General features: G+C 33.9%; 1 protein-coding gene across 1 annotated transcript; it reads right to left on the bottom strand.

Moving 5' to 3' along the window:
* Positions 1–11,299: 11,299 nt before the first annotated feature.
* On the bottom strand, positions 11,300–13,063 carry LOC122413600 (ADP-ribose pyrophosphatase, mitochondrial). Its single transcript, XM_043424043.1, has 2 exons — positions 12,711–13,063; positions 11,300–12,104 (listed from the first exon to the last, which is right to left on the bottom strand). The coding sequence occupies exons 1-2, from the start codon at positions 12,922–12,924 to the stop codon at positions 11,470–11,472; spliced, it is 849 nt and encodes a 282-aa protein (XP_043279978.1). The 5' UTR covers positions 12,925–13,063; the 3' UTR covers positions 11,300–11,469.
* Between the last annotated feature and the right edge of the window lie 5,629 nt (positions 13,064–18,692).

The following is an 18,692-nucleotide window of genomic DNA, read 5'->3' on the forward strand; positions in this document are numbered from 1 at the left end:
GGGATATTACTGTACATCGTTAAATAAACGAAAAACATTTTGCACAATAAATATGTTTAAGCTTCTAGAATGACCCCCTAGTTTATCAAGAGAAGCGGTAGCGTCTCGACGCCAAGTATTAAAAGAAAAGAAACAGCCAGGGCGAGGCCAATACCGTACTCTACTATACGCGAATATGCCGGTTTTATGACGTCACAACGACTTCAAATCGTTCTCACGACAAAATGATTCGACCGAAAATATTACAATGACGGCAATTTTTACTTCTCCTTTCTTCCAGTGAAATAATTCTATTTGGTATAAGAACTAACACATACTTTTATTGGAAACATTAAACGGATAATAAATCGCATTTCAGTAAATTTGCAACCGGATTCTGCCGTACAATTTTCTTATTTTATTATAGATTTTTATTTGAATGAAAAATAAAAATGAAAAGTGATGGGCCGGACAAATACTTTTAACACATATTTAAACATAATTTGTACCGATCCAAAACTGACGTCGAATATTGTCAATAATATCAGGGGATCCTAAAAGTCTGAGGGGAATCAATTTTCTTCTAAATCTCTGTCACCATAGAGTAACAAATTACAATACTGTTAATGTGTTTTTTTTTTATTCAAACGTCCCATAGAACAATTTCATAATATTAAAACTCGGAATTACTAATGAAACGCTTGTCCTTCCATTGATATCATAAATTTTAGTGCTGCACGTAACTCAAATGGTAACTTTTTTGATTCATTAGAACTCTCTCAAGTTCCTGATGCTTCCCTCATCAGAATAAATATTCCGAATTACCGTTAAATACTTGGCCTCGAATTGATATCATAAATTTTAATGCCGCACGTAACTTAGATGAAATTTTTTGTCAATTGATTTAGCTTTTAGAACAAGATAAAAAGAATGAGGCATCGATGTGGAACTTTTTTCGAATTGTTCTGTTGAAATTATTTACACTTGGTTTTATAATTTTTCGAATGGAATTTTTTTTACACTTTTCGTGATATGATCAGGAAACAAGAGACCATCAATGTACTTGTCCCAACCTTTTTTTCCCTAGGGGAACTTTTGTGATTTAGTATTATAACGTTGCTACAAGCATTTCAATTGTATTCCATAATTGCACAATTGAACGGAAACCTGAAAAATTTTAACCTTCAAATCTATCGATCATTTTCGTTTTTCACAAAATGTTTTTCGACAGTCCATAAAGATAGAAAAAAAGAATTTTTAAACAAGAATTGTACTCAAAAGAATCAAAAGATTTTTTGATATTTTTCAAGAGACTCGATAGAGTCTCGGGACAAGTACATTGACAGCCCTGTCGTCTGCTGGCCTGAGGCTCTCGCCGAGACTATACTTTCTCTGAATAAAATGATTCGCGGTGATGGGGGTAAAGTTGGCATGTGATTTTCTTCAATTGCGAAGCTCATGAGTTATGGACGGCTTTGAAAATTGAACTTTTAGCTAATTAAGAAATGCAAAAGTTACTAACACATTTAGGGTACATTCTTCTTGGACGCTGACAGCGTTAATAGCGTTAATAACGCTAATAACGCTAATAACGCTAAAACATGTTCGATTTGAAGTGAATGCGGTGACGCTGGTTGCGTTCACATCATGTTCGACTTGGTGCGATTATAAAATGGCGGAACCAACAAGTGATTTTGTTCTTTTTCAATTACTCGACGAAATAACACTGGATTCATCGAAAAGTGAAGACAACGAAACAAGCAGTAGTACGATAACAGAGATAACAGACGATTCTCTCAGTGGATGCGTTCAACCACTTGAACGTCGGGAGCTTTGAGAACACAATTCTAAATGCATATGTCAACGAAACTTTTCAAGGTTTCACTATTTCGTTGAATTGGAAATAAGTGTCAACTGAGATAATCTTTCAATTAAACCAGAGTTCGCAGAATATTGTCCAGTGTAAATATATCATCAGTTGCGTGATTACATATCATGTGCAATAATGTAGGTCATATATGAAAGTTCCCTTTGATAGCTGTGTGGTAACGAACCGGCCGGGGTTTGACGTTACGAAGTGCGGGACAAATGTCGCAAACGTTCGCATAGTTAGTGAATAATATAAATAAAGCAAATCAGTTTATCAAAAATAGGTCTGGAACTTGTAAGGAAAAATGTCCGTCAACCTATAACGTCAAATTTTCTTTTTGCGATCTGAAATATTATGGTTGATAATTAATAAAACAAGAACACACGGAACTGTTAGTATATAATGTGAGAAACTCCAATCGAATAAATGTTTTCTAATTTATTTCTTGTGTCATCATTATTTTTGAATATTCCGATATTTTGCTTCCGATTGAGTTTGGCTTTGCTCTTTCCGATCCTTGTTTTGACTCCATCGGTTTGCAGCGGATCGATACATATTATTAATTCGTTGCCTAATACGTGTCCTTTGTTTTTATACTATTTCTTCATGCTGATTGTGGTAACGTGATTCAAGTGGTTTCCGACTATGATCATCAATCGCACATTTTGTACATCAGATTCTCAAAACAGTTTCTGGTGTTGATATAAGTGTAGTTATACTTTTTCCACTTGGTCTGTCGAGTAATAAATTTTGAAACTTGTTCCAAAAAGTCTTTGGATGCTTTCTTTGCTGATAGTATGAAAAGTTGAATCTTCGGAATGCGGTAGGCAAACACAAATTTTGACAACAATACTTATGAAATTACGTGTATGTTGAGTATTCCTATTCTGCAAACTGCAAATGTGGAATTATTGGTGAAAACATTCATTACAATAAGTCTACAATTGCTCAGTTTTGGATGCGATTGAGTATAATGCCTGCCAACATCATGGAAACCTACAGAACGTTTGAAGGTTATGTGCGCTATGTCATTTTAATGTAACATCATAACTTCTAACAACTTTTCACTATATTACTATAGATTTGTATCATTGAAATACAGGAAAAATCTGCAAACTATAAAATTTATATATTGTGCCATTCATTTTACTTTTTGACTCTCACCGTAATATGAATATTAAGTGAAAAATTCATTACAAAAGTCCTCAGTTGCTCATTTATGGATGGATATGAAATGACTGTCTTCCAAATTCATTGCGTAGATACATTGAATCGCAGCAGATACCTGCAAACTTTGAAATTTCTGTGGATAAGTATTGAGACGAACGATGTCGCTCGACAACAAAACTTGCGGCCGTACCGACACGGCAACTAGCGATCCGCGTATCACTCAGAGAGAGGCGCCAGCGGACGGGCTCGCTTATCGACCCGTGCCACGTCGATCACAAGAAAAATCAATTTCTCTAAATTTTATTAAATAATCCAGCTCTCTTTAAGGTGCTCTGTCACTTGTTCAGTCGGTAAAAATCCTGTTGCACGGTTTATTCCGAGTAGCTTGATACTTGAAAGAAAATATGAGTTACACGCTATCTAGAGTCGCGGCAATTTGAAAACACAAGAAAAATTTATCAAATCATTTCGAAGCAATTATTTCAAATTCAAATAGGTTTCGCGCGCTGTTGCGACCAGGCTCGCAAGAGCCAATCAAAAAATTCAGCCAATAGGCGAATTTCTCGAAGTACGAATGAGAAAATCACACAGTTCCAATTGGCGATTGTGAGTTCTAGCACAAGCGCAGTTCATCTAAATAAAAATTTACGATTGGTCGCGATTAAGCAACCAATAATGAAGCACACCGAAGATAAAATTGGCCAATTAGAAATTTTAAAACGCAATAAAGGTTTGAAACTATAATAAGCGAGCGAATCAGAAATATCACGAAGCCCGCCAATTTATTATGATTATTTCGCATTGTTGTATCAGCTGAGTATATAAAGGCATCGAGAGCGAGTCTCATTAGGCCAGTCTTGCCCTCATCACGCTTGACTCGCCTACGCACGCCGATCTGTAGATTGAGCAACTCAGATTCGCTTACGCAATTCACCAGCCGATTCTGACTTCGCAACTCAGAATCCGCTTTGCAAAACGTAGATCACCACCGATTCAGTTTGGAAGGGCAGGCCCCATTCGGCTCCGTTTGGGTTCAAGATTTCCACTCTGGGGCACCGATCTGACCAGAAGGGCGGGGACAGTTCGATTTCGTTCTGGACCAATATTTTTGCCAGATTACCCATCCTTTTCCTGCCAGGAGGGCGGTGACCGTTCGGCTCCGTTCGGTCACAAGATTCTTGGGGGAATCCTTCCCTTCATGCCAGGAGGGCGGGGGCAGTTCGGGTTCGTTCTGCCTTAAGATTCCTGGGTGGATTGAATTCCGGTTGGTAGGTGCCAACGTTTAAGGCAATCAATTGAGATTTATTTAGCTTTTTTACGAAATCATAAATTCTAAAGGCGGGCGAAACAAAATAAGTTTATTTGCGAAATTTAATTCTTTAACTGTGAAACAAAATTCAGTAATTGCGAAATTTAATTCTTTATTCTTTAATTGCGAAAAAAATTCAGTATTTGCGAAATTTAATCCTTTAACTGTGAAACAAAATAAGTTTATTTGCGAAATTTAATTCTTTAACTGTGAAACAAAATTCAGTAATTGCGAAATTTAATTCTTTATTCTTTAATTGCGAAACAAAACTCAGTATTTGCGAAATTTACTTCTTCATTTGCGAAATTTAATTCTGTAATTACCAGAGTTAATTCCTTATTTGCGAAATTTAATTTCGTTGTGTCTTGAATTTGATCTATCTTTCCTCTTTTCTTTTCTTTTTCCTAACGTTATAAGCCGGAAATCATATCTCAGCCCGCAACACGCATTGCTACATGCTCTTGAGTTCCCAATAGACAAAACATATTAGAAGAGAAGGGGCAAAATCACCAAAGTCCAAGAACAAAACTCTATCGAAATATTTCCAGTACAATTTTGACGAAATTTAAATCTTTTTTCGTGGAAACCAACGTTATAAGCCGAAAATCATATCCCGGCCTCCAACCCGCTTTTCACCGTGCTCTTTGGTTCCTAATTGACAAAACATATTAGGGTACAAGGAAAAAAAGTGCCAAAGTCCAAGAACAGACCTGTGACGAAATATTTTTTCCAGTAAAATTTTGACGCAAAATAGGTCTTTTTTCGTGGAAACCAGCGTTATAAGAAGAAAATCATAAATAATCCATAGAAATTCAAACTAAAATCCTATAGTCAACTGAACATAAATAAGGAACTTTTGAGAAAAAAGACGTGATATCAAACCATAAACTTCCCCTAGGAAAAAAAAGTTTGGGACAAGTACATTGATGGTCCCTCGTTTGCTGATAATTTGATCTATAAAAAAAACTTCAAAAAAACTTTTTTTAACAAATTTTCAAAAAAATTATTTTATAAAAAAAAATACAGAACAATTCGAAAAAAATTTCACAAATCTTTAAAAAACATTATCTTTAAAAAAAAACTAATCTGTATCTATTTTTTAAAGTATCAAAAGTATCAAATAACAAGTAAAAAATAAAAAACCGAAAAATCGTGCTTGAAATCATTTTGGAAACCGATGCCTCATTCTTCTTATTTGATTCGAACAGCTAAATCAATTGAAAAAATTCCATCTAATATACGTGCAGCATTAAAATTTATATCAATTTGAGGCCAAGTATTTTCTAATAAATTGAAAAAAGTTCCCATTTGAGTTATGTTGAAATTGTTTACAGGTGGTGTAATGATTATTTTTATGGAATTGTTTTTTCACATTTTTCGTGATATGATCAGAAAACAAGGGACCATCAATGTACTTGTCCCACCCTTTTTTTCCCTAGGCGAATTTTTGAGATTTCTAATATTCCCAAAAAAAAGTTGCACTTATGGCCTATTTTTTTACGAAATATTCAGTTTAATTTGAACTTCCGGCATTGGATTTCCTCAGTAGCAATTTTAAAAAGTGTGCCAAAAAGTTACCTCTGAAAGATAAATTTCCGACAACTGTTAACTTTCGGATAACTTTATGGCGGATATTTGTATACCATTAAGGTAACTTTTTGGCACACTTTTGAAAAAAGTGCTACTATGGTTCCTATGATTCGCTACGATGGAAAGACATGATAGCAAAGCAGCAGCTGACCCTAGCGGATCAAGAGACTCGGTAGAGTCTCGGGACAAGTACATTGACAGCCCTGTCGTCTGCTGGCTCGAGGCTCTCGCCGAGACTATACTTTCTCTGAATAAAACGATTCGCGGTGGTGGGGGTAAAATTGGCATGTGATTTTCTTTAATTGCGAAGCCTATGAGTTATGTACGACTTTGTAAATTGAACTTTCAGCTAATTGAGAAATTCTCTATCGAATGAGCCCAAAATCAGCATTATTGGTGGCGTAATTGCTGAGAAAAAACTTTGCACGGGCTCAAGATTATGCAAAAGTTACGAACACATTAAAAAATTTATGTGTCTGTATATTATAGTATAACACCATCAAAGGCACTTTGATGCTATCGAGTTTCTGATTGGTTGGATCTGACGACATCCATTTTTAGACGTTGTGATTGGTTGTTGAAATTAGTTGTTGATGATTGGAAATCTGACGTCAACTTCATAACGTAGCATAGGACGCAGCACAGCTGGTAACAGCAGTCATAAATTCGATCGATATACATATATATATACAAACCGTGTGTCAGTTTTTGATCGCATGAACAGAGTTTCGACATTACGAAGTGCGTGCGGGATAAATAAAAAAATAATTTTCGTCATCTAAAGAAGTGCATATAACTATTTATTTTGTTAAAATTTATGATATATTAAATCGGTATCAAAGCGGCCGCGTAAATGTAGTCTGTGATGTGTGTGTGAAAAAGAATATAAAAAATGCGCGATGCATATGTCAATGAAACTTTTCAAGATTTCATTATTTCGTTCGATTGGAAATAAGTGTTGACTGAAATAATCCTTCAATTAAACCAGATTACAAAATATTGTCCAGTGCGAATATATCGTCACTGGCGTGGTTATATATCATGTGTAAATAGGTTATACATACGAATAACAAAAACACACGGAACTGTTAGAATGATATTAGAAACTTTACTTGAATAAATGTTTTCTAATTTGTTTCTTGTGTCAACATTATATATAAACATTCCCATATTTTGCTTGATATTCAGTTTGGCTCTGCCCTCTCCGATCCTTGTTTTCACCCCATCAGTTTGCAGAGGATCGATACATATTATTAATTCGTTCCCTAATATGTGTCCTATGATTTTCTACTCCTTCTTCATGATGATAGTGGTAACATGATTCGAGAGGTTTCTAACCATAATCTTGAATTGCACATTTTGTAAATCAGATTTTCAAAAAAATTTCTGGTCTTGGTATACTGGGTAGTTATTCTTTTCCCATTAGGTCTGTCGAGTGATAAATTTGGAAACTAACTACAAATATGGAATTATTATAAAAAAAATTCATTCCGATAAGTCTACAGTTGCTCAGTTTTGGATGTGATCAAATATAATGCCTACCAACATCCCCAGAAACTTACAGAATTTCTGAATGCAATGTGCGCTATGTCATTTTAATGGGACATCATGACTTTTGACAACTTTTCATTATAATGCTGTAGATTCGGATCATTGAAATACAGCGAAAATCTGCAAACTATACAATTTATATACTGTGCCATTCATTTTACATTTTGACTCTAACCGTAACATATATATGAAGTAAAAAATTGATTATAAAAGTCTTCAGTTGCTCATTTATGGATAGATTTGAAATTGCTGTCTTCGAAGCTCATTGCGCAGATACATTGAACCGCAGCAGATACCTGCGAACTCTGAAATTTCTGTGGATAGATATATATGCTACGGATCACCCCTTATCTTTGATTATGGTAATATGTAATGGAACTTGGTTCAGCAAGTTTTAAGGTGTTTCTTTTCAAATAGTATTGAAAATGTATTACTGTGGTATGGAGCGAAAACCTTCAAACTTTCATATTTTTGTGGCGCAGCATGTGTACCAATACTGCGGTATGGAGCGAATACCTGCAAACTTTCATATGTTTGTGTCGCAGTATGTGTGCCCATCATTTAAATTTTTTACTCCAACCGTAACATATAATCTCAAAAATTCATCCCAAAAGTCTTCAGCTTTACTAATTAACTTAATTTTCCTTTTTCTAAATTCTATGCTGAATTTCTGAATTTCTAAATTTATTTCTAAATTATCCTGAAATTAAATTGTTTACCTCCACAACCAATGCAGGTACCTTAAACGTCTTTGAATTCCGTTGCTCTGTTGAATTAAGTACGCTCAGTTTTTTTTGCTTCTTTGAGTTCTAACATAATAAATGTTTCCAGGTGCCTTTTTTCGGCAACTATCAAACTGTAGATAATTGGATCGCAGCGGCCACTTGCAAACTTTGGAAATATATTTCGTCGGGGGTACGTTTTGGAAGACACGAAAATGTCTAGATTCAGAATGCAAAAGCGACATTTAAAAATGGCCAATTCTGTTGGATTTGTTGAGTCTTGAATTTGATCTATCTTTCCTCTTTTCCTTTCTTTTTTCTAACGTTATAAGCTGAAAATCACATCTCGGGCCGCAACACGCATTGCTCCATGCTCTTGAGTTCCCAATGGACAAAACATATTAGAAGACGAGGAGAAAAATCACCAAAGTCCAAGAACAAACCTCTATCGAAATAGTTCCAATACAATTTTGACGAAAAATAGGTCTATTTTCGTGGAAACCAAAGTTACAAGCCGAAAAACATATCTCGGCCTCCAACCTGCTTTCCACCGTGCTCTTGGGTTCCTAATTGACAAAACATATTAGAGTTAAAGGAAAAAGATTGCCAAAGTCCAAGAACAGACCTGTGAAAAAATATTTGCAGTACATTTTTGACGAAAAATAGGTCTTTTTTTTGTGGAAACTAACGATATAAGCCGAAAATCATATCGCAGCCTCCAACCCGCTTTCGACCGTGCTCTTTGATTCCTAATTGATAAAACACATTAGAGTACATGGAAAAAAATCCTCAAAGTCCAAGGACAGACCTGTGACGAAATATTTTCAGTACTATTTTGACGAAAAATAGGTCTTTTTTCGTGAAAACCAACGTTATAAGCCGAAAATCATAAATAATTCGTAGAAATTTAAACTAAAATCCTATAGTCAACTGAACATAAATAAGGAACTTTAGAGAAAAAATACGTGATATCAAACCATAAACTTCCCCTAGGAAAAAAAAGGTTGGGACAAGTACATTGATGGTCCCTCGTTTGCTAATAAATCCATCCATAAAAAAACTTTAAAAAAAATTTTCTTTAAAAATTGTCAAAAAAATTATTTTATAAAAAAAAAATACAGTACAATTCGAAAAAAATTCACAAATCTAGAAAAAACATTATGTTTAAAAAAAAAATATTCTGTATCTATTTTTTAAAGTTCAAAAAAATCAAATAACAAGTAAAAAATAAAAAACCGAAAAATCGCGTTTGAAATCATTATGCAAACCGATGCCTCATCCTTCTTGTTTGATTCGAACAGCTAAATCAATTGAAAAAAATTCCATCTAATTTACGTGCAGCATTAAAATTTATTATATCAATTCGAGGCCAAGTATTTTCTAATGAATTGAAAAAAGTTACCACTTGAGTTACGTACAGCACTAAAATTTATGATATCAATCAGTGGACAAGTATTTTATTAGTAACTCCAAATTTTGACATTATTAAAATGTTCTAAGAAGCTTTTAAATCCAAAAAAAATCACATGAAAGCTAGTCATTCGTTACTCTATGGTGGCAAAGACTTATAAGAAAATCGATTTTTCTCAGACTTTCAGGATCCTTTGGTATTATTCACAAAATTCAACGTCGATTGGATCGATACAAATTATGTTTAAATATGTGTTAAAAGTACTTGTCCGGCCCATCACTATTCATTCAATAAAAAATCAATCATAAAAAAATGAAATTGTACGGCAGAATCTGGTTAAAAATTTGTTGAAATGCGATTCATTATTAGTTTAATGCTTTTAATAATAGTAGAGGTTAGTTCTTAGTCCGTATGGAATTCGTTCGCTGGAAGAATAAGTAGGAAGTAAGAATTGACATCATTGAATATAAACTGGAGAGTTATTTTGGAAGCATGAACATATATATTATGTACAATTTGTTTCATTTATCGATGCAGAATAAAATCCCTTGTATATTGCGGAATAATTTGTTTCCGTTTTTTATTAAATTAGTGCAACTAAGTAAAAATTACGTAAAGATAATTCTCTCAATTCCCTCTGCATGAATACTTGTAACTTGTGAACCATCAGTTCTAGACAAGCCCTGATTTTTATTTGGATAAACAATTTAAACGGAAAGTGATGAGCCGGACAAGTACTTTTAACACATATTTAAACATAATTTGTATCGATCCAATCGACGTTGAATTTTGTGAATAATACCAAAGGATCCTGAAAGTCTGAGAAAAATCGATTTTCTTATAAGTCTTTGCCACCATAGAGTAACGAATGACTAGCTTTCATGTGATTTTTTTTGGATTTAAAAGCTTCTTAGAACATTTTAATAATGTCAAAATTTGGAGTTACTAATAAAATACTTGTCCGCTGATTGATATCATAAATTTTAGTGCTGTACGTAACTCAAGTGGTAACTTTTTTCAATTCATTAGAAAATACTTGGCCTCGAATTGATATAATAAATTTTAATGCTGCACGTAAATTAGATGGAATTTTTTTCAATTGATTTAGCTGTTCGAATCAAATAAGAAGGATGAGGCATCGGTTTGCATAATGATTTCAAACGCGATTTTTCGGTTTTTTATTTTTTACTTGTTATTTGATTTTTTTGAACTTTAAAAAATAGATACAGAATATTTTTTTTTTAAACATAATGTTTTTTCTAGATTTGTGAATTTTTTTTCGAATTGTACTGTATTTTTTTTTTACAAAATAATTTTTTTGACAATTTTTTGTACTTTTTTAGACCAATGCCTGGTCGTACAATCCGCTAGGGGAGTGTAGTCCTAACCTCAATTTGACAGATCAACAGAAAAGAGGTTTTTCCTCACACATGCGCCGAAAGTTCAACTTTCCGAAATCGGAAGGTTTAATTTTCGGTGCATGTGTGGTGAAAAATAGTATACACTCCACACGCGAGTGAAATTAGACCACCTCAAACCCCGTGCTTATCACCCTCGCCTTCGGAGGGAAGTAGTATACTTTCCCTCCCGAGGTGTGTAATATACTAGAACATCCACGAGTGGTCGAGTAGAAAAAGATGGAGAGAACCGGTGTTACCAAACTAAACATAGACTGAGGTAATAAAGTTACCTTAAGATGGGGCGTGAAATTTTTAATTTCTCGAGACTCATTCACGAATAATTGAAAATCGCATCAGCTAATTCCAGTCAGTATTGCCGTATACTCTAGCACGAGTTTACAGTGGGGAAACTGAATAGAGTCTGGACATAATATTGATCAACGTTGATAAACATGTGAGTGCGTTATTCACCAGTGAGCGTTTCGAAAATAAGCAACCTCTTGGATAAATTCTACGTGATTAGCGTATAATTTGAGTTGTCTATCGATGTCCGTCCATTGTACATTCGCTGCATCATCTCCCGCTTCAAGGATCATATTAGCAACAGTATTACCATTATCATCATGGAAATTCATCACAAATGTTTCAATCCAAGCATTGTCTGTATTCCTTGGATCATCCACATAACCTTTGTAAATTTCTTTACCATGTTCAAAAAAGTTCTCTACTAGTGTTTTAAGCCACTGTAATTCCGTTTCACTTTTATTCAGTGCATTCATAGTTTCTTCTATGAATTCTCTTTTGAGCGTTGTCGATATGGTCTCATCACCATCGACCATGCCACCAGGTATTGCCCATTTTCCAGAATCGCATCTTAATATGGATACAAATTGGAGTATTGGCTTTCCTGTGACTCTGTCAATCTCCAGAGCACCTGTACCATTGCGTTTCCAGCGAGTGATAATTGGATCAGCTGCATGATTTGGTCCCCATCGCCCCAAGAGACCTCTGCCCTTCAAGCCTGTACGACCGATTGGATTGAGTGGATAACCTTGTTCGTCTAATGTATAGTAGCCCATAAAACTTTGACGATTCACATTTTCTGTTGAAAATGAATGTTTTGAGAACCTGATGATTTTATTTAAATAATTGATGATGATGATATATCATGTGATTGTCAGTTATTGAGACAGGCAAAATTATATTTTCAGTACATGGTTTCAGTGGATATACTCATAAACTTATACATAAATGAGTATATATACATATAAGACATGTACTGAATATACTTAAATGAATGTATTCAGTGATCTTTCGAGTCGTGCAGTTTCAGTTAAAGGTTATATATGGATGGGTGGCCACACCACTTATCTATGATGTTATGCTTTGCACATCAATTATTAAATAGGGAATAGTTTTTCTCATTATCCAACCTGGTTGAAATTTAGTGAAAATATAATAATTATAGCAACCAGGTTTTCTATACAGTTCCACTCGACCCGATATGAAAGTGAATTAGAAACGAATGGCTGTGAGAAACACTTCAGTGTGTGCCATGGGTGGTCTCAGAGTAATAAGAACAAGAGGAAAGTGAGGTTAAGTTAAAAGGGTCTGTAAAAATCTGAAAGAGTCTTTGGAGGAACAATAAATAACATGTTGTTGGATTTTTTCAATGGATAAAATAAATGAAAATTGTGAAGATTCTTACCATCAACACAATTCCACTGGGGTGAAAATGTTTTGTCAGTAATATTCGGATCAGCCCAAATTTTACTATTTACGATACTCGCGGTATATTCTTTAGGCTTGTAACCGGGAAAAGCTACATTCCACGGAATCTTATCAACAAGTACGTTGAATCTATTTATACAGCTCAATGGATATACACCTTTTATACAATTTTGATGTAACATTTTTTTCATCGGTTATATACACAGGATGTAAACAGAACAATATATATATTTATCAAGAGACTCGATAGAATCTCGGGACAAGTACATTGACAGCTCTGTCGTCTATATACGTATACAGTCCAAAAGCGAGCGCACTTTGGCACCTCCGTAAACTTTGCCGAATATAACAAGCGCTTTTCCAATTTTTTACAAAAATATTTCAGCTTAGTGACTACGTGTAAACTACGCTATTATTCCAGTTTTGCATATACAGACGGGTATATGGGGAATTCCACGTCAAATCAGCGACTTCAAAACTTTTGGATTTTTGATTTGGTTCAAAATTTTTCACGTTGTTATAACCAGTGAAAGAAGCTCTCTTGATTTTTTCCAGAATTTTTAGTTGATTGGATAATAAGTAAATGATTTTTGGAAAAAAATAGAGATTTTTTTCTTTTCCCTATAACTTTCGGAAAAATGGGCCGAATTGAACTTTTTTTTTTTTAAATTTGAGTGTTTTTTCTGTTCTTTTCGAAGATATTTTTTAAAAAATTATTGGTGTAGATTTTAATTAATTTTACGCAGTTTTAAGCAAAAACCATTAATTTCAGGCAATAAGACAGTTTCAATTTTTTTTCGAAAAAATTCTCAAAAAAACTTCAACTAATCCAACGATTTTTAAGACTATAATTGCGTTATGGGATCTCGTTTGGTTATATTTTTTTCGTAATTTAAAAAAAATTTACCAATAAAATCTTAGTTTTAGACCTGGACATTCAACCAAAACTGATGTTTCATGTGTGCAATACCATTTTGAATTATAGATCCTATTTGACTACAAGCGAAGTGTCGAATAGCAGTTCGAATAGTTTAATAGAGAAGGTAGTCATAAGCCATTGAGGAGATGGAAACTATCGGTGGGATTCGACAGTTCCGATCTGGCGAGATCGTTGTTGCAGTCCTTTTGGGTTGAAGAGGCACTACAAAATAAACGATTTACGATCGGCATCCGAGGATGCTCAAAAAAAACTTGGTTTAAGCAAGTATTGCTTACCTAATGATATTTCAATATCAGCGTTGTGACTATCATCATAGTATTAACACGTTATCAACGATCATTACAGATATTCTATGCCAAAAAATAGAGCACAGTTGATGGGTCTTACTTAAACCAAGTTTTTTTGAGCATCCTCGGATGCCGATCGTAAATCCTTTATTTTGTAGTGCCTCTTCAATCCAAAGGCATTGCAACAACGATCTTGCCAGATCGGAACCTATCAATGGCTTTTGACTACCTTCTCTATTAAACTTTTCGAACTGCTATTCGTTTGTAGTCAAATAAGATCTATAATTCAAAATGGTATTACACACATGAAACATCACTTTTGGTTGAATGTCCAGGTCTAAAACTAAGATTTTATTTGTGATTTTTTTTTAAATTACGAGAAAAATATAACCAAACGAGATCTCCTAACGCAACTAGTCTTAAAAATCGTTGGATTAGTTGAAGTTTTTTTGAGAATTTTTCGAAAAAAATTGAAACTGTCTTATTGTTTGAAATTAATGGTTTTTCCTTAAAACTGCGTAAAATTGATTAAAATCTACACTAATAATTTTTTTCTAATATCTTCGAAACGAACAGAAAAAAACACTCAATTTAAAAAAAAAATCGTTCAATTCGGCCCATTTTTCGGAAAGTTATAGGGGAAAAAAAATCTCTATTTTTTTCCAAAAATCATAACTTATTATCCAATCAACTAAAAATTCTGGAAAAAATCAAGAGAGTTCCTTTCAATGGGTATAACAACGTGAAAAATTTTGAACCAAATAAAAAATCCAAAAGTTTTGAAGTGGCTGATTTGACGTGGAATGCCCCATATTTATATATATCAATACCTATAGCGGATTGTACGACCATTTCCTGGTCGTACCATCCGTTAGGGATAGATATATATTTTGGTTATCTATTCCCAGATAGACAAACGTGCTATGAAAAAATGTAATCCAGAGCAATACGACGTTACAAAACAGCATGCGTAACGTAAATATTGTACAGTTTACTTCCGATTTGAACTACAAACTAACGGCACATTGGTAAATTTGGCAGTAGTATTGAGATAAAAAGTATTGACAAGATGTTGGCAAAACGTGTGCATGGATAACAGCAACAGAACGGCAACAGAACAGCACGTCGTGCCCTTCGCGGCGCAAAGTGCCACGCTGCTTTTGCTTATTTGAAACAATGCCGCGAGCTGCTTTATCGACGGCACACGGTACTGCGAAACCACCTGAAGAGAGAGCAGAACTGATAAAAATCAGTTCACAAAATCACTTCCATTCATTCAGTTATTGACCTATAAAATTTTATAAAATAAATATGCTCAAATAAAAAGAATCAAGACCCGAATCGGCGATGTAACGATGTGTGTGGACGTGTAGTAGAAAAATTCGAGTTTTACGGAATGGTAAAACAAACCCGAACACCCGTGTATTGGAGGACCTTCTTTTCACGTGGAATCCGAACCATGCATTCATACATACACTCTGCACTTTCATACGGAATCATACATCTTAACGTCTAAAAATACACTGAAATTCTGTAAGAAATAATTATAATCTTGCTTATTTTTTAAATAAACTTGTTAATGATTAAATGTATATACAACTAATCATATACAAAATAGGAAAAAACCGTTTACCCCTTTCTTTGAAAAAAGAAAAAAATAAAATGTTAACCTATTTTGCTGAAATATTATCTAATGAGTCTAAGAAAGGGTTCGCTGAAAGCTCCCATTGCACAGAGGTTGGTCACCATGACGAACGTGTTTTCTCCAATCACCTCCAGTTTTTCCCACTATCGAGCCTACTTCGATGGCTCTGTTTCAAACTCTTGAGCGCTTTGAACCTCACAGTCGCGAGGTTGGCTTTGGTTTCGTTGAGTGTTGAACTATCGCAATTTTCTATAAAACGAATTCTCGATCAGATCCATCCAAAATCGCAAAAATTCCCCTAGGGAAAAAAGGTTGGAACAAGTACATTGATGGTCCCTTGTTTCCTGATCATATCACGAAAAATGTAAAAAAAAATCCATAAAAAAACTATGAAACTAAGTGTAAGTAATTTCAACAAAAGAATTCGAAAACAATTTTACAAATCATGAAAAAACATATTTAAAAAATACAAATCTATAATTATTTTTTAAAGTGCCGAAACAATTCCAATAACACGTAAGAAATAAGAAACCGAAAAATCGCGCTTGAAATCATTTTGGAAACCGATGCCTCATACTTTTTATCTTATTCAAAAGCTAAATCAATTGACAAAAAATTCCATCTAAGTTACGTGCGGCATTAAAATTTATGATATCAATTCGAGGCCAAGTACTTAATAGTAGTTCGGAATATTTATTCATATAGGAACCATCAGGAACTTTAGAAAGTTCTAATGAATCAAAAGAGTTATTATTTGAGTTATGTGCAGCACTTAAATTTATGATATCAATAGGAGGACAAGTGTTTTATTAATAATTCCGAGTTTCAACATTATGATATTGTTCTAAGAAACATTTAAAACCAAATAAATAACATCGAAGGTTTAGTAATTTGTATTTCAATGGTGGCAGAGATTTAGAAGAAAATCGATTCTTCTCAGACTTTCAGGATCCCCTGGTGTTACTCACAATATTCGACGTCGATTTTGGATCGGTACAAATTATATTTAGATATGCGTTAAAAGTACTTGTCCGGCCCATCACTTTTCATTTAAATTTTTCATTCAAATATAAATCAATCATAAAAAAAATTTTTCATTCAAATATAAATCAGGGCACTTCTGGTAGTGATGGATCATAAGTACGCATACATTGGGGATTGAGAAAGTAATTTTCATGTGCATCGATAAATGAAAAATATTTGGCACAATAAATATGTTTAAGCTTCTAGAATTATTGCATTATATTGCAATGACGGCAATTTGTACTTCTTATTTCTTCCAGCGAACGAATTTCATTCGGTGTATAAGAACATACTAATATTGAGAACTTGAAACTGATAATTTCGAAAACAGTTGGAAATGCTATCGCTCCGGTAAAGAGTTTCTAGCAGCAAGTCGTCATATCTTATAAGTGTACTTGTCTCACAATCAGAGTCGCTGCCGCGACTCTAGATAAATTGCATTTCAATAAATTTTTAACCGGATTTTGCCATGCAATTTCTTTTTTTTATGATTGATTTATATTTCAATGAAAAATTTAAATGAAAAGTGATGGGGCGGACAAATACTTTTAACACATATTTAAACATAATTTGTACGGCCGAGACTGTAATTTCTGAATTATCGACGAACACGCTTATTGCGATATCTGTGCCTTGTTTCTACAACTATCTTACCCCATTTTTTTCGGCTAGTGACTTTGGCCGACCGGAAATAGTGACGGCGGCCATTTTCAGCCAATCTAGTCCCTACCCTCGTAGCACGGTAACAGAACAGCAGTCATAAATTCGATCGATATATATATATATATATATGTACAAACAATGGGTCAGTTTTTGATCGGATAAACAGAGTTTCGACATTACGAAGTGCGTGTGGGATAAATAAAAATAATTTTCGTCATCTAACGAAGTGAATATTATTATTTATTTTGTTAAAATTTGTGATATACCACAGCGGTATCAAAACGGCCGCGTAAATGTAGTCTGTGATGTGTGTGAAAAAGAATATAAAAAAATGCGTGATGCATATATCAACGAAACTTTTTAAGATTTCATTATTTCGTTCGATTGTATTGTTCAGTGTAAATATATCGTCAGTTGCGTTGTTATATATCATGTGTAAACAGGTTATATATATACGAATTAATAAAAGAAAAACACACGGAACTGTTAGAATGATGTTAGAAACTTTAATTGAATAAATGTTTTCTAATTTATTTCTTGTGTCATCATTATTTTTAAACATTCCTATATTTTGCTTGATATTATATAAGTTTGGCTCTGCCCTCTCCGATCCTTGTTTTCACCCTATCGGTTTGCAGCGGATCGATACATATTATTAATTCGTTGCCTGAGATGTGTCCTCTTATTTTCTACTACTTTTTCATGCTGATTGAGGTAACATGATTCGAGAGATTTCTAACCATGATATTTAATTGCACATTTTGTAAATCATATTTTTTTAAAAATTTCTGGTCTTGGTATTCTTTTTTGACTTGGTCTGTCGAGTGATAAACTTGGAAACTTGTTCCAAAAAATCTTTGGATGCTTTTTTTGCTGATAGTATGAAAAGTTGAATCTTCGGAATGTGGTAGGCAAATACAAATTTTGACAATAATACTTATGAAATAACGTGTATGTTGAGTATTCCTATTCTGCAAACTGCAAATGTGGAATTATTGGTGAAAACATTCATTACAATAAGTCTACAATTGCTCAGTTTTGGATGCGATTGAGTATAATGCCTGTCAACATCATGGAAACCTACAGAATTTTTAAATGTTATGTGCACTATGTCATTTTAATGTAACATCATGACTTCTAACAACTTTTCACTATAATACTATAGGTTTGGATCATTGAAATACAGCAAAAATCTGCAAACTACAAAATTTATAAACTGTGCCATTCATTTTACTTTTTGACTCTCACCGTAACATGAATATGAAGTGAAAAATTCATTAGAAAAGTCTTCAGTTGCTCATTTATGGATGGATATGAAATTACTGTCTTTCAAACTCATTGCGCAGATACATTGAATCGCAGCAGATACCTGCGAACTTTGAAATTTTTGTGTCGCAGCAT

This window comes from Venturia canescens, chromosome 7, assembly GCF_019457755.1.
Source record: "Venturia canescens isolate UGA chromosome 7, ASM1945775v1, whole genome shotgun sequence".
NCBI classification, from domain to species: domain Eukaryota; kingdom Metazoa; phylum Arthropoda; class Insecta; order Hymenoptera; family Ichneumonidae; genus Venturia; species Venturia canescens.